This window comes from Ictidomys tridecemlineatus, chromosome 5 (assembly GCF_052094955.1).
Source record: "Ictidomys tridecemlineatus isolate mIctTri1 chromosome 5, mIctTri1.hap1, whole genome shotgun sequence".
NCBI classification, from domain to species: domain Eukaryota; kingdom Metazoa; phylum Chordata; class Mammalia; order Rodentia; family Sciuridae; genus Ictidomys; species Ictidomys tridecemlineatus.
Window position 1 is genome coordinate 38,269,094 of NC_135481.1, and position 18,855 is coordinate 38,287,948.

Genomic DNA, 18,855 nt, shown 5'->3' on the forward strand with positions numbered 1-18,855 from the left:
AACATAAAAAGAGTTGGGGATGTGGCTCAGTGGTTAAGTACCTCTGGGTTCAATAAATCTCTGGTACAAAAAAAAGAAATGAGTATATAAACATAATGTTCTTATATTTATCACTTTTAAGTTTTATAATCCCCAAAACAACACCTGAAACTTGATTCTGGTAGGTCAGGAAAGCCAAGGTGGAAAATGAAACTCTATGAAAAAAAAAGCCACAGATTACAGATTTGGCACAAATCCATGTGGACCTTCAAAACAAATGATGACTACGAGCTACAGAGGAGCAGGACCTTGTGTGCTTGCAGCTCCAGAGCTGAGCTCTGTTTGGGGGAACAAATGGGCAGATGAACATCTAACTGACCCTAAACCTTTCCTTTCTACTCACCTCCCCAGATCTTGAGGCCCAATAGCCCCTCAGACTTGTCCCTTGGGAGCAGCAGGTACTCCTCGTCCCCTGAGGCTGCCACCTCAGGCCTGCTCCCTGATGACTCAGGCTCCAGCAGCCCTGCTCCCTCCTACGTCCATCTCAGCATGCCCTAGTTCCCTTATGGCCTAGCCTAGCACCCAGGGGCTTGGGCCTGGCCTCCTCCCTGGGGCAGAGGGGCCTCCAAATCCTTGAGATGACTCTACAGACCTGTGCTGGTCTCCAGCATCCTTCCTGTCAGAGGAAGGGGAAGAAGTGCATCCTGCTCAGCTGCACTCCTGAATTCATAACAGGAATTGGCGGAGAGGGAAACACAGGAGGGCATCCAGGAGCACAGGAGAGGCAGGGTTTAGGGCAACCGGGGCCAGGGAGTGAGTGGAAGGGGGGGTCCCTAAGGGAAGGACAGGGATGCAGGCAGAAAGAAGTTGGAGGAGGATGAAAGGCCAAGAGACAGAAGCACTGAGTGGAAGAGATGGAGATGGAGATGGAATAATAAGGGAAACTATCCACAAAGAGGACCTGGCAGGGCTGGAGGGGCTTGAAATCAAACCCAGCCGAGTCATTTCTCAGTCCCTGAAGCATTATTGAGCACTATAGGTGGGGGGCTCTCTTGTCCTTTGTTGGAGGTTTAGGGGTCCAGGCCAATCCCTTTATTAGCTGGGGCCCTGGGCAACTTTCCAATCTCTTACTACCCCCCCTTTGTCTTCTGGAGAATGTAAATACTAACAGGCTGAGAACCTACTACCTGATCATCAGAAAGCCTACAATACAGGGAAGGAGTCAAATAGGGCCCAGCCTCCACTCTATGAGGCCCCAGGTTGGTTATCACCATGCCTGGGCCCCAAACCAGGAGCTATTGCTATTGTGGTCCTCAATTGCAATACAAAACTAGCTGCTCTGATGACAGGTGACAGCTTTCAGTCACCCTGCCTCTTTAGAAGCACAATCAATCAGAAGGACTCTTAACTCTCTAACCCCTACCTCTATCTGTGGATGACATCAGGTAAAATCAGATGCTCTGAAGAGAGCCATCTCCAGGTGGGGTAGGATCACAGCATGAGCCACCCACAGTCTGCAGGTTCTGCTGCCCCCACCTGGCCCCACATGGTGATGACATGCCCTGTCCTACAGGAGGAGTTTGGAGCCAGCGCAGCCCTGTTGTCAGCCAAGGAAGCTCTGCTGGTCTGGTGCCAGAGGAAGACAGCCGGCTACGCGAACGTGGGCATCACTGACTTCTCTCGCAGCTGGAGCGACGGGCTGGGTTTTAATGCCCTTATCCACGCCCACAGGTGTGGCCAGACCTGAGTCTCCAATTACTGAACCCAGGGCTGGGGCCTCTCCAGCCCATTTTCCATATCCGCTCTGGCTCCTGGAGGAGGAGGGGAAGTGGGCCCAGAAGTAGAGTGGGCTGACAACTGAGTCCCTGGCCTGGAGTAGTACCCCCGCACACTCCCCAGGGAATTGCCATGTTTGTCTCTGACCCCAGCCTTCACTTTCTGCATCCCTCCCTTCTCTTCATTGCGTTCTCCCTGGCAATTAGCTGCCCTTTTGGAACTTCTGCCCCCATCCCTGGACCTGGCCTCTATGCCAAATTAACCCATCCTTCAGCCAGGGCCTCAGAGAACTGTCAGAGGAAAATGGATTCACAGTAAGCTGGGTCTGGCCAATAGGAACATGTGCATTTTAAAAAGCAGGACACTCTCCTGAAGAGCCCTTCCTGTTCTCTGCCCAGGCCGGACCTGCTAGACTATGGCTCCCTGCGTCCAGACTGCCCACTGCAGAACCTCACCTATGCCTTCCACGTGGCTGAGCAAGAGCTTGGCATTGTTCAGCTGCTGGACCCTGAGGATGTAGCCAGCCTACAGCCAGATGAGCGCTCCATCATGACCTATGTCTCCCTCTACTACCACTATTTCTCCCGCCTACACCAGGGGCAGACTGTCCAAAAGAGACTCGCTAAGGTTGGTGACAAAGGGAGGTGGTCCAGCCAGCCATAGGGAGCCACAGCTCTGAGGACAGGTGGGATGAGCACAATCTCCAGAGTCAGGCAGACACGAATTTGAAAACTTCTTTTGTCATTCATTTTGTCAAGGCTGTGTAGCCTTGGCCAAGTCATCTAACTTCTCTGTGCTCCTATTTGTAACATGGAGACAATAACACCTGGATAATAGGGCTGCTGATGGGTTGGTATTCAGTGGATCTTAAGTGGCCCAACATGGAGCCAGGCATACAGGGAAAGTGGAGAGGCAGTGCCTGCTCCTGCTGCTCCTGCCCCCCCTCCCCTCCCCCTCCACTTGCAGGCTGTTAAGCTCCTAATGGGATTAAGCCCTAGAGAACCAGGAGTCTGCAAGGACAGGCATAGAAGAGGCTCTGCTGGGTTGGGGGGCTCCATGTTTTTGGAGGACTTTCTTACTCTCTGGACGCGATGGCAGAGGCTGAGGCCTGGGAGGGCTGCCCTCAGGGTTGGTGTCTCAGTGGGGGAAGATAATACAGGCCAAGGACTCTAAGATGCTTGGGGTGGGGGTAGGGGAAAGAATGTTCAGGAAAAGGAGTAGACTAAAGGCCCTCAACCCCCAGAGGTGAGGCGAAAGGGTGAAACAAGATGGAAGAAGGCAGGACACAGTCTTACCCCCAAGTCATGGAGAGGGAGACCACTCACTCCTGAAACTGGATGTGTGATGCCCCCTCCTCTCTGGGGGCTGGGGGACCCCTACTTTAGTGCACCCTCAGCTGAGAGAAGCAGCTGGCTCCTAGAGTCCAACAGGGGAGTGCCTCCATTCCAGGGCCTGATCCTTTCTCTGCCCTCCACCAGATCCTGCTTCAGCTCCAGGAGACCGAGGTGCTACAGACCCAGTACCAGCAGCTGGTGGCTGACCTGCTCCACTGGATCACAGAGAAGCAGGCACAACTGGAGATGCGGAACTTTCCAGACTCACTGCCTGCCATGCGCCAGCTACTGGTGGACTTTGCCTCCTTTCGTGCTCAGGAGAAACCACCTCGGCTGCAGCAGCGAGGGGCCACAGAGGCCCTGCTCTTCAAGCTGCAGACAGCACTCCGAGCCCAGAACCGCAGGCTCTTCCTGCCTCAGGAGGGCCTCAGCCCTGAAGAGCTGTCCCAGCGCTGGGCAGGGCTAGAGCGAGCAGAGGCTGCCCGGAGCCAGGCCCTGCAGCAGAGGCTACTACAACTGGAGCGTCTGGAAACACTGGCCCGTCGCTTCCAGCGCAAGGCAGCCCTCCGGGAGAGCTTTCTAAAGGATGCAGAGCAGGTGCTGGACCACGCCAGAGCCCTGCCAGCCAGCCCAGCCACAGTGGAGGCAGCCACCCAGACGTTGGGCATGCTGGAGGCTGGCATCCTGCCCCAGGAGGGGCGCTTCCAGGCCCTGGCTGAGATCGCAGACATCCTCCAGCAGGAACACTACCATGACTGGGCAGATGTGGCCCACAGGTGAGCCCCAAGCCTATAAACCATCCTCACAAAAGGGAAAGGCACACCCTCACGCTTCCACATGCCCATTCCTGGCCATGGAAGAGAGGGGTGGTTTATGGAATCAGGGCTCCTTCTAAAAAAATCAATCTCCCATGGATGTTGGAATTCTGCCATCAGTAATTCATCCCTTTTGGTAAAGCACTGTCCTTTTGAGGTAGCCTCTAATTAGTTCGTTCATTATGGCATTTATGGCATATCCGCTGTGTCCCATGTGCCATTCTAGGTGCTGGAGGTTTAGCAGTGAAGAGAACAAACAAAAATCCCTCCCCTTAAGAAACTTACACACTATTTTTTTAAGAGAGAGAGAGAGAGAGAGAGAATTTTAATATTTATTTTTTAGTTTTTGGAGGACACAACATCTTTGTTTGTATGTGGTGCTGAGGATCGAACCCAGGCCGCACACATGCCAGGCAAGCACGCTACTGCTTGAGCCACATCCCCAGCACAAACTTACACACTATTAAGGAAAACAAATAATAAAAATATAACATGAGAGATAGTGATTTAAAATATAGGGTCTGGGGATGTAGCTCAGTGATAGAACATGTGATTAGAATGCACAAGGTCCTGGGTTTGATCCCCGGCACCAAATTAATTAATTGAATTAAATAAAGCAGGATAATGGAATGTTGAGGGGCCAGTGTGGGAGGTGGTGCAGACTTGGGTGGCTGGAAGAGAGTCATTGGAAGATGACTTTTGAATAAAGACCAGAAAGGAGTGAAAGGGCTGGTCATGCAGATATGAGGGACAGAGTGACCCAGGCAGAGGAAACAACAATTGCAGCATCCCAAGGTGGGTTCCTGCCTGGCAAGTCTAGAAAAAAAGTATAAATGCTAGGGGTGGAAGAGGGGATGGGAATGGGAAAGATAGTAGAATAAATCAGACATAACTTTCCTATGTTCATATATAAATACACAACCAGTGTAACTCCACATTATGTACAACCACAAGAATGGGAAGTTATACTCCATGTATGTATGATATGTCAAAATAGAATCTACTGTTATATATAACTAATAAGAACAAATTAAATTTTAAAAAAATGCTATGGTGACTAAAGTGAGCAAGTTACAGGGATGAGGTCAGGGAAGCTCAATGGCAAGGGATAGGAGTGGAAGTCAGGCTGGGCCTTGCAGTTTTTACTCCGAGAAAGATGGGAAATCTTGGAAGGCTTGAGCACAGAACTGACTTTTGTTTTACAATGGTCACCTAGATGCCATGTTGGGAAGAGGCTGAAGGAATAGCAGCAGAAGCAGAGAGATCAGTTATGAAGCTATTGCTGGGTGGAGAGCAAGGGAGGCAATAGCACAATAGCAGTGGTGGGATTCTGAATGTATTTGAAGTTAGTGCCAAACAGGATTTAGAGACAGGTCAGAAGTGGGGTTGTTGTAGAGACAGACGAGGCAAGGCTCCAAAGATAGCAGAAAATAGTTTTATTTGGCTGCAGCCAGGTTCAGAGAGCACAGCTTTTGCTGTAATCAATCCTCTGAACCCCGAGTTCAGGTAGTTTCAGAATTGTATACCCGGTATGTAATGGGAGGGGCTCAGAAGTTCACAGTTTTCACAAGTTCGCATAAAAGCAGCTTTTTCTTTCACTGTTCAGGGCAAATTAACCCTTCAAGGACAACACATGAAAGGGGGAGAGCTTCTTCTCCCCTTTCTTTCCTCCTCCTGCCAGCTGTTACCATGCAGCCTAATTGGTAACTTACCTTAGAAATGTAGACATCTCTGTGAAGCTCTAGCTCAAGGCCAGTGGCCTTGTTTACACATTTCTACAAACTACTACTAATGTTTGTGAAAAACTATTAAGGGGGTGTCCAGCACCTGGAGTGCGGATTTCTTTCAGGCTAGCGGCCAAGTAAAATAGGGCAACACAAAAATAGGAAGTTTATCTACATTGAACTCTTTTTTGAGACCCTTTTGCTGATAGTCCTAAAATCAGCCATGGTGAAGATTTCTAGAGAAGCCCAGTTAATATATTTTGTGGAGGAGGGGGTGCCACTACAGGGTGTGAAGACTGACTTAAGATTTTAGTCTGAGCATCTGGAAGGATGGAGCTGCCATCAACTGCCATAGGGACTAGAAGGGGTTGGGGCTGAAGGCCTAGACCTTTCAGGTCCTCTTTTGGCTTCTCTGCCTGTAACCAGGCAGGACACATTGCCCTAGTCTCCCCATACCAAGAGGTTCACATCCAGGCCCTGCTTCCAGCCTCAGAGGTCCAAATCATCCAGGGCATCCAAGCCTCACCACTAACCTGAGGTGGCTTCTCTGCCCCAGCCTTCTGGAAACTTCCTTTATTCTTGTGTCTTCCAGGCATGAGAAGATCACACAGCGCTGGAAAAGACTCCTTCAGCATCTACAGGAGCACAGGAAGCAGATGACAGGTGTGCAGGCTGTGCTAAGCCTTCTGCAAGAGGTGGAGGCTGCCTCTGACCAGCTCCGGGAGCTGCAGGTGGGCACAGGACCAGCCAACCTCTGGGGAACATAGTAGAGTGAGGGTCTTTCCCCAGCACTGGTGCTCACAGGAATGCAGCACCTTAAGACTGCAATGACCACTTATCTCTGGTCAGGTACCAGCCAGCTCCATGACCTGTACACAGCATCTGGCAGAAGTAGTGGAGCTGCTTCAGAGACATGACCTGCTAGAGGCCCAGGTCTTTACCCAGGAGGCCCATGTGAGTCGTCTTGTCCATCAGACTACAGAGCTGGACTCCTCCCTGGTCACCAGTGTAGACATGCTGCAGGTCAAAGCCAAGGCTGAATCATTGGCCCAGCTCTACCAGAACCTGATGTCTCTTGTCAGGGACAGGTAAGAATCTGACCTAACTCCTCAACCTTCTTTGGAACTTTTCTGTAACCTCAATTATCTCCTGCACAGACTAAAATACTGTTGGCCTGACAACCTCCTCTACAATGACCCTCTGTCCCAAGGCCTCTGTCTCACCTATTGAGTCATACAGGGAAAAGAAAAGTCCTGTCTAAGGACCCCCAGGGAACTCCCTCCCCATGCCCCACGACACCCGAAGTCTCTTGGTGGCCCTTGCTGATTGTCTCCCAGGCGGACTATGCTGGAGCAGACCCAACAATGGGCAGAATTCCTGAACAACTGTGAGGAGGAGGAGGCCTGCTTGAGAGAACTCAGACAGCAGGTGGAGAATTTGTCCCTGGGAGGGGACCTCAGTCAGATCTCAGTCACCCTGCAGAAACACAAGGTGCTCACTCCCTCGCTCCCTGTGGATCAACACCTTTTCCTCACCCATCTGGCTTGGGAACCCAGCCCCCTCTCCTTTCCTTCCCATCACCAAGCTTCCCCACCTCAACTGGGCCTTGCCCTCTAGGCCCTGGAAGCCAAGCTCCACCGCCACCAGGCTGTGTGCGTGGACCTCGTGAAGAGGGGGTGCGACTTCAGCGCCCGCGGATCCTCAACGCAGCCGGATCCCAGGGAGCGGGCAGAGGCGGTGCAGAGAGAGTGGCAGCTGATCTGGACTAGGTTGGAGAAGAGGGGCTTGAGGCTGCACACATCCCTGCTTTTACGGCAGGTAGAGAAGTGGGGCGTTCCAGTCAGGGGGCGGGGCCGGGGAGGGCACCTGCCTGTGCTCAGCCCCGCCCTCCTGCCCTCAGTATTTCGCCGACGCTGCGGAAGCGGCTGCGTGGCTGCGCGAACGGCGGCAGGAACTGGAGACTGCGTTTTGTGGGGAGGATCAGGCGGCAGCCGAGGCCATGTTGCTGCGCCACCAGCGGCTGGAGCGCGCCGTGCGCTCCTTCGCAGCCGAGTTGTCCCGGCTGGACGAGCAAGCGCGGGCCGCCGCAGCGCGGGCGTCACTCAGGGTGCGCGCCAAGACTGGGAAGGGTGACTCAGACTTGTGCGCTTCCAAGACCAAATGTGTAGTTTCTGCTCGGCACCTAAGTCCCATATTCCACCGCCCGTGGGCCACAGAAGGCGACAAATGGTCTTTGTGGCCTGGCCCGGGAATCCTGTCCTTCCCTTGGGCGTGGGCGTGGGCGTGTCCCTCCATCCTTAGGCAGGTCGCCTGCTGCTAAGACCTAAAGTAGAAACCTGTCTGCCCAGAGAATCGAGGTCATCCTAGTACAACTGGGTTTGGCTCACTTTACTCAGCACAATTCCGGAGCATTAAGCAAGTTCCTCCAGGAATGTCCCTTTTATTTTCACCTCCAGACCTAAAGTGACCCTTAAGCCCTTATAGTCTCTCTCATCTGACGGCCCTTGTGGGTTTTGTTGGATGGTCTAATCACTGCACCAGACTGCTCTGAAACCTCTCCCTCAGTTCACTGAGCCCTTAGTATCCAAAAGCATGTGTAGTAGGTTGCTGAGTTCTGTCCTCTTCCAAGAAACCTTGCTTGTCGCTGGAAGCAGTGGTGCAGACCTGTAATTCCAGCAATTCAGGAGGCTGAGTGAGGCAAGAGTATCTCAAGTTGAGGCGAGCCTCAGAACTTAGCAACGCCCTGAACATGTTAGCAAGACACTGTCTCAAAAGTTAAAAAAAATAAAAAGTGGCTGAGGATGTAGCTCAGTGTGAAGTATCCCCAGGTTCAATTCCCAGTGGAAGGAAGGAAGGAGGGAGGGAGGGAGGGAAGGAAGGAAGGAAGGAAATTGCTTGTAGCTCACAATGAAGCTAAGGAGGCCCCTAGACTCTCTGTTCATGCTCCACTCCTCTACCCTGAGCTCCAAGGAAGCTCCATGTCCCACTCCCAGGTCTGAAAGGCCCATCTTTCCCTTTCTTTTGTGTTTATTCCCTGGATAACATAATTATTTTTTAAAAAAATTAATTCATAGTATATCACCAATGGTCTGGTCCAACCCCCTGTCTTTACAGATGATGTAACCATGGTTCAGAGGGTCCAGGTTATTAAGAATATGTAGTTATCCCTACCAGAGAGTCTCCTGACTTCCTGTTCTGAGCTGTATCTACCCCACCCACACTGTATTTCTGTGATGCTATACTAATACATAACTCTCTAGGTATAGGACAAAAATATGGGTTCTTCCTATTCTGTGTGTCCTGCTTTTCTAGTTTTTAATTGTTTAAATGAATGAATGGGAGCATCCTAATCCCTTTTTTGTGTCCTCTGTTGACCAGCCTGTGCTGGTAATGATGGAGAGATCCTGCCTGGCCCCTGGCATTTTAGACCTTTGCTTTGCCCAATGCTGAATGGCAAAAGCAGAGCTGCTCCTTCTGCTGAGGGGTAGAGCCATTAGGCACCTGGGCAGAGCCTTTGCATCTCTATGCAGGAGGAACCCTCAGAATGCTGGAGCAGGATTGATGAAGAGACAATTGGGAGACCCCAGAATGGGTCCCAAATCTTAGCAACACCAGCCAGCCAGCACCCATGCCCCCAGGGCCAGATGCACTTTGCCTCCAAAGGTATGAGGTCAAGAGCCATATAGGAGCCTTAACAGGCTGTCATGAATGAAGAGATTAAACATATTCTGTGTGGTGGCTCTCTGGAACATCCAACAACTGAAGGGAAGAAATTTAGGGGAGGCCAATTTGGGCTACTCAGAGACAGCACTGGACTGCCCAGGGGTATGAGTTCCTGTCACTAGGCAGCCATGGAGAGGTGGTTTTACACCAGCGAAGTTTAAATGAGATGGTCATGTAGGTCTTGTCCAGCTTGAAATTCTCTTGAGTTCCCCTTTTCCCACCCTCTAGTTCTTGATCTCTCTCCCTTTCTCGTCCTTTTCTTTCATCCCCTCAACCCAGTCCTGAGCAGCTTGTGCTGATGCTGCCACTGCTGTCAACCCTTGCCCAGGGACAGAGGTAAAATATGGCACAGACTGGGTACTTATCCATCCCTAAGGAGGCACACCAGCCTGTTTCCCCAGTCTTCTCTTCCAAGCTTCTACTACCCCAGCCACCTTGTCTTCCCCTCTGCAAATGTTTTATTTTCTGGCAGGGCCTACTGGGGCCCTACCTTGTCCTTAAAATCTTTTCCAATACCCCACACCATTCTGGTCCCCCCTCCCCCACAGACACCTATATTACTTATTTTACATGACACATTCTCTGCCTACCTACAGACATCCCAGGATAGTGTCCTACCTGCTCTGAGTCTATGAGCCTTGCAATTCTGAGAGGTTTGTGAGCCCCTGGATAGGTCCTAAGTTAACATAGGGTCAGGCACAGGGAAGCACTAAAATAATAAATAACCCCCATCTATCCCCATGGTGAGCCTCTGGGTAGAGAAGAGGAGCGGGCCCTGAGCAGTGCTCGCAGCCTGTACTCCCACAGGGCCAAGGCTTACCTGGCTCTCAGAAGTGACCCTGGACACCCCTGAGCTGAAGGACTGGGGAGAATGCCAAGCCAAGGTGCCCATCAGCCATGGCATGGAGCAGGATCCCCAGGTACAACTCCCCCCGCCAACCAAGGCCTCTGCAGCTTGATTGGAGCCCCATGTGGACAGACTGCTCTATATCTGCACAGGTGGTATCTTCCCTGAGCCCTCCAAGGAAAGGTCCAAGCATGGCTCTCTCTGCTGAGTCTGACCTTGATTTTGACCCCAACACCATTCTCCAGACACAGGACCACTTGAGCCAGGACTATGAGAGCCTGCGGGCTCTGGCAGAGGTAATGTTCCTTGATCAAAAATTGTTCATCAAACCATTAGCCCCTGTGTCTCCATCGCAAAGGACTGATCAGTAACTGACATGCTTCCTGCCTCAAGAAATTTATGTCATGGCTGAGCATAAGTCGACAAATCTGTATATGGATGCAGTATGATGGGAGCCCATGAAAAGGCAGCCCAAGTCAGCGTCGGGGTCAGGGAAGTCACTAACAAGGGAAAGACATTTAAACTGAGACTTGAACAAGGAGAAGCAGAGAGTAGGCAACCTTTGTGAAGTAGGCCAGAACCTGAGTAAAGGCCAGGAGTAAGCTTGATGGAGGAGGCCAAAGCCAGAGTGCCTGGAATACAGATGCCAGAGCGGCAATGGCTAGCAGAGAGCGGGGAGAAGCAAGCGGGGCTGCCTGGGCAGAGCCAAAGCCCACAGGGAAATGTGGATTTGACCTATGAGCTTACGCCAAACCTAACCTCTTACGTTTCCCTCTGTGAGAGGACATGGGGCCAAGCATTGGCAAAGACCCCTTTTGGCCCTAGCAAATGCTGGTGGGCTTGGGTGGGGATCTGCTCTGAGTGCCCTGTAGGGGGCACTGACCCTCATCCAATCCTCACCCAGCCCACCTCTTTTCAGCTCCGCAGGGCCTGGTTGGAGGAGGCAGTGGCTCTCTTTGGCTTTTACCACTCCTGTGGGGAGCTCCAGTCCTGGCTAGAGGAGCAGACTGTGCTGTTCCAAATGCTGCAGCCGCAGGCCAACAACTTGGAAATCATGCAGTCCAAATATAAGGTACAGCCCCTTGAAGCCAAGAGGGGCCTAGAGTACTCAGTCCCTCCTCGCCTTGCTCCTGCCTCCCTGTTAGTCATGTGCTCCGGGTCCCCATGTTAACTGAGGTCCTATCTGGGAGGGGAGCAGGGATAATAAATAGACCCTCAAGGTTAAGGACTTGGAGTTCTGCCCTTCCAGAGGCAAGCAGCATAAGCATCTCCATGTCGGAGCTTGTCAGACGTTCTTCATAGTCCTATCGAAAGGAAACAACCCCCCCACTCCAGAGGCTGGGAGTGGTGGCATATGCCTATAATCCCAGCCTCAGGAGGCCAGGGCAAAAGGATTGCAAGTTCAAAGTCAGCCTGGGCAATTTAGTGAGACCCTGTCTGAAATTTTAAAAAAAAGCGGCGGGGGGCAGGGGATGTTGGGGATGTAGGTCAGTGGCAGAGTACCCCTGGATTCAATCTCCAAGTACCACGAAAAAAAAAGAAAAAAATAGAGGCCTGGGTCCTCATTCTCTCCAGAACTTCCTCTTTGCCCTGGCTGTGAGAAAGGGCCACTGGGCTGAGATCAACAGCTCTGCTGAGCAACTGAAACAGAGATGTCCTGGGGACTCCACAAAAATCCAGCGTCAACAAGAGGACCTGCACCAGAGGTAAAAATGAGGGGGAGTGCCAGGTGATGTGGACAGGGTGGAGGTAAGGTCTGGTGCCTCCTATAATGACAGTGTCAGGGACAGGGATGAGAGGGCAGGGGATAGCCAGTCTATCAGCTTGTCATAAAAGATTCTGGTCAGGGTCTCAAAATGGATGGGAAGGTGTCCCTGTGATAGAGACATCCCTATACCCTCTGCCCAGGTGGGGCCAGCTAGAGGCCCTGAAGAAGGAGAAGGGCCTGCAGCTGGCACACAGCATGGAAGTGTGCAGTTTTCTGCAGGAATATGGACACACACAGGCCCAGCTGCAGGACGTTCTACTCCAACTGGAGGCCCTGGAGCCAGAGAGCTCTGAGGCCAGTCACTGTGCCCTGCAGCTGAGCCAGCAGAAGGTCCTGGTGCTGGAGAAGAGGATCCACTACCTCCAGAGAGTAGCTGTAAAGTATGACTGGTGACAGTGCCCTGGGAGGCAGTAAAGTCAGAGGGAGGTCTGGGCAAGGCAATGCAATGAGGAAGGAGTCAGAACCTGGGATGGGAAGAAGCATATCCTCATGCTGTCTCCCACCTCCTGGGTAGAGGTGGGAGACAGCATGAGAGTGCTCTTGGGGAAAGAAAGAGCCATGTGTCCATGCTGCCCCTAAGTCAGGGTGGAGTGGGCATTCAGAGTTGTTAACACTTTCCTGGGAAATACAAGACTGAGCAGATGACATATGTATGGAACACAGGGCCCAGGATAGGGCACTGACTATGCAGTTGCCTGTCTCCCAGGGTGGAGGAGTTAGGCCCTGCAGAGAGCCAACCCCTGCAGGAACAGATGGAGGTGCTCCAGAGCCTGCTGAAGAAAGCACAGGGACAGGTGACCCAACAGAACCGGGTGTGGGCTGAGGCTCGAGCCTGGCAGAGCTTCCTGAAGGAGAGCCAGCAATTGCTGCTGTGGGCAGAGGGTATCCAGGCTCGACTGTGCGACGAGGAGGAGTTGGTGGATGCAGCCTCAGGCCAGCGGCTGCTGAAGAAACATGGAGAGCTGCAGGAGGAGATCCACTTGCAGCAAGAAAGGTCAGGAAGGGAGGGCAGGCAGGGTGCACTTCAGGCTGGGTGAAGCCTGAGGGCCTCGAGCCCAGAAAAGGAGAGCAGGAAGCAGTGTGGTCACTGGGAGAGTGATACCTGAGGCAGGTTTACAGGAGGGACCTAGGCTCAAGTCAGAAAACCCATAGACTTTGGGGAAGCCCCAGGACATTGAGCTGCCTGGGAGGCTCTATGCTGTGCAGGCCCACATGCCCTTCCAGGTGAGTTAATAGATGCTACCCCATCAGGGCAATCTAGCGCTGCATTCTGGATGAGGCCGACCCTGTGGGCCCTGGAGTCAAATGGCTCAGAATCCATCCATAAACTATTATACCTGCCTCCTCGGTATAGTGATGCCTGTCCTCCTGCAGGGATGATGTGATGGCCCAACGGGCAGGGCCACCACAGGCAGTGCTCAGGCTGTGGGCCAGTCTTCAGGAGCTTGGCAGATGTCAAACAGACCCTGAGATACATCTGCCCTCTCTCTGATTGCCACACCCCATTACCTGGTTCAGGCTGCAGCAGCTCACAGGAAGTAGAAGTTTTTTTTCTACTTCTCACAATGGTGTCACCTATTCCCCATCTGTATGACTGCACTCAGTTAAAAGGATCACCTGTCCTACTTGTGCAAAGGCTCCATGTGGGCTTGCAGTGGCCCTGGATGCAGGCAGACATGTGGTTTGAGTGGTCTGTCTCTGTTAGTTGTGCTGCCCCAACAGGTTCATTTGCTTTGGCATTGGCCATTAGCCAGCTACATTTAGAGGATGGTCAACAGGAGTGAAGGTGTGGCATGGCAGAGATCTTGGAATTATTGGGTCCTAAGCACTGTGCTGGGCCCATTACATTCACTGCATCCTTCATGAACCCAGGTATGGCTGTCCCATGGGACAGGTGAACTGACTGGCAGACCCCTCCTGCCAGTTACCCTTACATCAGAGCTCCACCGTGAAGGAAGCATGGAGATGAGAGAGGAGGAAGCTGGGAGAGGAGCCAGATAGGGGTTGAACCTCTGCCTATTGTCCTGGACAGGTTACAGCAGCTGGAAGCTCAGGGCATGACCATGGCAGCCTTGGACTCCCCACATTCCCATGAGGTGGCCAGTGCTCTGCGGCTTCTGGGCCACTGTGGCCAGGAGCTGAAGGCTGCATGGGAGCAGAGACAGCAGAGGCTGTGGGAGGGACTGCAGTTGCATATGTTTGGCCAAGAAGTGGATGGTTTCATTGCCACCTGTGCCAACCACAAGGCCTTCCTGTGCCTGGACAACCTGGGGGTATGGAACCAGGGATATGGAACTGGGTTGTTACTGGGTTATCAATCCCCCATCACTGGAGGGAGTTCATCTCCTTGGGCCCAGAAGCCCGGCTGGGCACAAGGCCCCTGGGTCCATGGTGGGTGAGGTGGTGCTGCCCTCGTCCTCCCAGGAATGACTTCAGGTCTCTAAACCCTAGGAAGATGTGAGGGAGGCCCAGAGCCTGCTACAGCAACACCAGGCCTTTGGGTGGCTCCTGGGAGCCCTGCACCTTCGAGCAGAGGCTCTGCAGGCCCATGGCAAGAAGCTAGTTCAGAACAAACATCCTGCTGCGCCCAGGTGAGCCTGGCCTGCTATTTTTTCTCCTCCTGTGCAGACTCCTGTGCTGGCTGGAGAGTGGGAAAGCAGAGGGGTGTACCTGGGCTGGGTGGGCCTCAGGGCAGAGAGGAGCCCTCCCCTCCCCCACCTCCAGGGTCAGAGAGAAGCTGCAGAGTGTCCAGGTACAGTGGACCAGAGTCCAGGAGAGGAGTGAGCAGAGGAGAGGGCAGCTGCTGGCTTCCCTCCAGCTTCAGGTAAGGGGCTCCCTGGGTATAGGAAGCCTCCCAAGATCAGTGCCTGAGAGACCACCTGTGTGCTAACCGTGTGACGACAGGGAGCATTTCCACTTACAGAGCACTCTTCCTACACATCACATCGTCCCTCCTTGCAGCACAGAGGCAGGCTCTGTGCCTCAGGTGTTTCCTGATGAGGATAATGAACTGTGGCCACTTGGCTGTCTGAGACTGGGCCAGGCCTAAAGTGCAGGCCCCTTGACTAACCCACAACTGCCTCACCCTGCTATCCCCTTTTCCTGAGTTTCTGGCACACTCTAGGGTTTTACATGGGTCATGCAAAACCAGACTGTGGTTCTGTGAATATTTGTTCAGTTCCAGAACAGCTCTAGGCTGGGCCAGGCCACAGGCCTCCCAGAGCTTTGGCCTATCAGAGCAAGATGGGCAAACATGACCTGATGTTGGCTAGAGGAGTGGGAACCTGTCAGGCACTCCTCCTATCTGGGCACAGTGTTCCTGTCCCCAATTTGTTGAGCAGTAACTTCAGGCTCCATCTCCCTCATGCTCCAAAATTGGCTGTGGGTCTTGCTTTCCCCACAGGGGTCCCTGAGGCCCCCCTTATATAGGTAGGTCCTTGCACCATCCTTGTCCCCAGGCTATGATAACCACCCTCTGGTTGTTGAGCATTCCTGGTTTGGGGGCAGGAATGGAAGCAGGACGTGGTGGAGCTGATGCTGTGGATGGAGGAGAAGTGGTCAGTGGCAGCATATGAGCCCTCCCAAGCACCCAGCAGCATTCTGCGGAAACTCAGGCAGCATGAAGCAGTTGAGAGGGAGCTGATAGCCACCCGTGGGCATATGGAGGACCTGCAACAGGTGGGGGACACTGCATTGAGACAGTTCACACTAGCCTACGCGTTTTCATGGAGCACAGTCATTGAAAGAAGAGTCAATTCTAATTACCATGGAATCAGTCAATTCTAATTACTTCCTTCACTCGGCTGGGTGTTCCTTTGCTTGGTACCCAAACCAACATAGAAAGCTGCCACCGCCCCTGCTCCCTCCACTCTCCAGGACAAGCCTCAGAGCCTGCCCCTTCGCCAGAACAAAGCTCTTCCCTACCTTCCACTTGGGCCTGCTCACCCGACTCTACTCGCCCTCTTTCCTCTGCCCATAGCTAGGTAGGGGACACATGAACTGCTGGAGCCCAGACAACCTGTGGAAAGCAGCTTGCAGCCTGTCACCTGTCCCCCTACCCCCTGGGTCCAGCCTGCTGTGGTCCAGCAACCCAGAAAATTCCCTTGTGCGTTTGTCTCTGTGATCCAGGCTGGGAGAGAGCTATTGTGCAGCAGTCCGCATGCCCAGGAAGACATACAGTCCAGGCTTCAGGGCCTGGGGCACAAGTGGGAGGAGTTGAATCGCAAGATGGCAGAGCGTGGGGATGCGCTTCAGCAGGCTAGACAGCAGGAACAGCTCCTGGGACTGCTTCAGGTTACAGGAGGGAGACTTGCTGGACTGGGGCTGGGTGGGAGCAGGCAAGACAGAAGGCAGTGGGAAGGAGTCTGGGTGTTCTACTGCCTCTAGAATGGCACCCTGAAGTCCTGTAACCTGTGGAGGCCTCTGGCCCACAGCAAATTGAGCATGGCTTTACCCATCAGAAGGCCAGAGTGGCTCTTCTGTTTCCAGGTGTAGTCAACAACTTGAGTCCTCCAGAAAGAAAGAAGCATGAGGGGCCAGGGAACAGTGTATGGGCACTGCAGGTTGGGAATGACAGCGATAGGTCCCTGGTGAGTCTTGTATTGTAAGACCTGAGTCTCATCTGCTGTGCTATAATGGAAAGCCTAATATACCCCCTGTGGCCCTACTCAGGATGCCAAGGAGAAGATGGAGCAGCTAGAGGGAGCCCTGAAGAGTGCAGAAATGGGGTCCAACCTGTGTTCAATCCAAAGGCTGCAGAAACAGCACTGCCAATTGGAGGATGAAAGGCAGGCACTGGGCAGCAAGATGGCTACCCTCAACTCCCAGGCCCATAGTGTGGTCACTTCCCAGACCATCCTAGAGGAGATCCAGAAGTGCCAACAGAGGTGAGGCCCTGTCCACAGAGTGACCTCTGTTCTGTCTTCACCCTGCTGGGTCCTCTCACTCATCCTTTGTTAACCCAAAGGCCCAAAGTGTGGCAACTATGTGACCTGGATGTCCAAACCTCCTTTCTTTCTGAGTGGAGATGTTCTGGAGTAGGAGGGTCAGAGATCCCAGTAGGCATCCTAAGCAGGACACCCCTGTCTGGTCAGGCAGGTCCCCTGGGTGGTGAAGTGGGCCCTGTGCCTCCAGCTGCCTACCCTTTTTCAAATATTACTTTCTTGTATTCGCTGGCCTTGTTCTTCATAGGTCCCTGGCTGGGCCAAGGAAGCAATGGGTCTGGTCCTGGCCCCATTCCCAACTTCTCCCATCTTCTCCCTCCACTCAGGTTCAAGTCCCTGCAGAGCCATCTGGCCACCCAGTGTCTACAGTTGCAAGCCTCAGTTGAGCTGTATGAATTTGACCACCTGAGCAACCTGGAGCTCACATGGGTGGCTGAGCACATGCCCAGGACCAGCCCTACCAGCTACACCCAGTGCTGGGATAGTGCCCAGAGCCTTCAACATAAGCACAAGGTGGTGGCCCCTTTTCCTCCCAGGACCCCTGACATCCCATTCCCAGATCTTAGAAGCCTTCTGCCACTACTCAGGGTATTCTGGCCTCTAAGTCCCTTTTCCTGGATTCCATATCTCTGCCCTAGCTATTCTTGATCTGGGGTCTTACCACAACTGAGTGCTGAAGTCACTTCCATGCCTCTGCTCTGGACCCTGTGGTTAAGGGAACTTCAGAGGCAATGCCTGTCATGCTTTCCTGTGGCAGGAACTCCAAGCAGAGTTGAGAGCCCACCAAGGGCAGGTGCAACGGGTGCTATGTTCCGGCCAGAACCTTGCAGCTTCTGGGCACCCCCATGCTCAGTACATCAGGGAGCAGTGCAAGGAGCTGGAAGGCCGTTGGGCAGAGCTGGAGCAGGCATGTGAGGTGCAGTCACGCTGCCTGCAGCAGGCCATCACTTTCCAACAGGTAGGATAGAGAAAGCACAAGGTCAGGGGAGGGCAGCCCCTGTGAGGGAGCATTTGTGCACACTCAGGGAGGGAAGTCAGTGGTGAGAGCCCGCACCAGGAGCTGGCTGGTCCCCATATAGCCAGAAGCCCCTCTATGCAGGCTGCTGGTGAGCACAGTATCCTCAGTGGGTGAGAGAAGGTTCTGTCTGAGATTACCCAGGTGAGTGGTACTATTCTTGGCAGTACTTTCTCCATGCATCAGAGCTGGAGGGCTGGGTAGAGGAGAAGCGGCCACTGGCAAGCAGTCAGGACTATGGCAGGGACGAGGCAGCTACCTTGGAACTCATCAGGAAGCACCAGGTACTCATCACTAAGCAACCCCACAGGGTGGACTTGGGTGGTGGTGGACCATGAAGAGGGGGTCTGTCTCACCCCCAAAGGGAACACATGACTTCTCGGAGGCACAGAGCCCTGCTTTTTCTTCCTGAAGACAGGCCCACTGCCCACCCAACTCCTACGGCACCCTCCTCCTCCCCGGCACTCCTTCTTGCCAAGGCAACCCGAGCGCTGGGACCTGGGAACACTCTCCCTCTGTTGCCTCTCCCTGCTGCCTCAGCCTCTGGGTGTCTCTGCTTCCTCTTCCTCCCTTTCCTCCCCAACACTTTTCTACTCCTTCAGGGGCACCTGCTCCAGCTTACCCCACATCTTCCATGATATTTTCCTCTCAGGCTTTGAATATCACCCTTAGAGTTAACCAGATGCCCTTCCTGAAACCTCCTTCCTCCCACAGTATGCCCTAATTTAAGGGAAGGAGGCCTGGAAGCCCCCTCCTCATTTCTGGAATTGAACTCTCAGAACCACACAAGCTCCACAGCTTGGACCCCATGACACTACTATTTCCATGTGTGCTATGCCTGAGAACCTTTAGTGAACCATTCCTTTAGGATATGCCTAGAGTCTTGGTCCCATGCAGCCCGTGGCCCAGGCTTCCTTTATTCTGTCCACCT

The 18,855-nt window shown here is 53.2% G+C and overlaps 1 protein-coding gene across 19 annotated transcripts in view; it reads left to right on the top strand.

Moving 5' to 3' along the window:
* The first annotated feature begins 2,748 nt into the window (after positions 1–2,748).
* The window catches only part of Sptbn5 (spectrin beta, non-erythrocytic 5), a 40,751-nt gene continuing 24,644 nt past the window's right edge, over positions 2,749–18,855 (top strand). For 15 of the 19 annotated variants that reach the window (XM_021725943.3, XM_078049751.1, XM_078049749.1 and 12 more), the window contains exons 1-23: positions 2,749–2,883; positions 3,234–3,865; positions 6,221–6,359; positions 6,478–6,716; positions 6,966–7,119; positions 7,246–7,446; positions 7,529–7,735; positions 9,159–9,291; positions 10,159–10,271; positions 10,351–10,494; positions 11,118–11,270; positions 11,774–11,904; positions 12,107–12,346; positions 12,673–12,960; positions 13,999–14,239; positions 14,418–14,557; positions 14,691–14,790; positions 15,474–15,644; positions 16,095–16,259; positions 16,638–16,852; positions 17,236–17,422; positions 17,667–17,867; positions 18,092–18,208. In XM_021725943.3, coding sequence (XP_021581618.2) covers positions 2,812–2,883; positions 3,234–3,865; positions 6,221–6,359; positions 6,478–6,716; positions 6,966–7,119; positions 7,246–7,446; positions 7,529–7,735; positions 9,159–9,291; positions 10,159–10,271; positions 10,351–10,494; positions 11,118–11,270; positions 11,774–11,904; positions 12,107–12,346; positions 12,673–12,960; positions 13,999–14,239; positions 14,418–14,557; positions 14,691–14,790; positions 15,474–15,644; positions 16,095–16,259; positions 16,638–16,852; positions 17,236–17,422; positions 17,667–17,867; positions 18,092–18,208 — 4,383 coding nt within the window. In that variant the 5' untranslated portion in view covers positions 2,749–2,811. Of the gene's footprint in view, positions 2,884–3,233; positions 3,866–6,220; positions 6,360–6,477; positions 6,717–6,965; positions 7,120–7,245; positions 7,447–7,528; positions 7,736–9,158; positions 9,292–9,316; positions 10,005–10,158; positions 10,272–10,350; positions 10,495–11,117; positions 11,271–11,773; positions 11,905–12,106; positions 12,347–12,672; positions 12,961–13,998; positions 14,240–14,417; positions 14,558–14,690; positions 14,791–15,473; positions 15,645–16,094; positions 16,260–16,637; positions 16,853–17,235; positions 17,423–17,666; positions 17,868–18,091; positions 18,209–18,855 lie in introns of those variants that run through there. The other 4 variants (XM_078049753.1, XM_078049757.1, XM_078049760.1 and 1 more) reach the window with 4 other exon arrangements.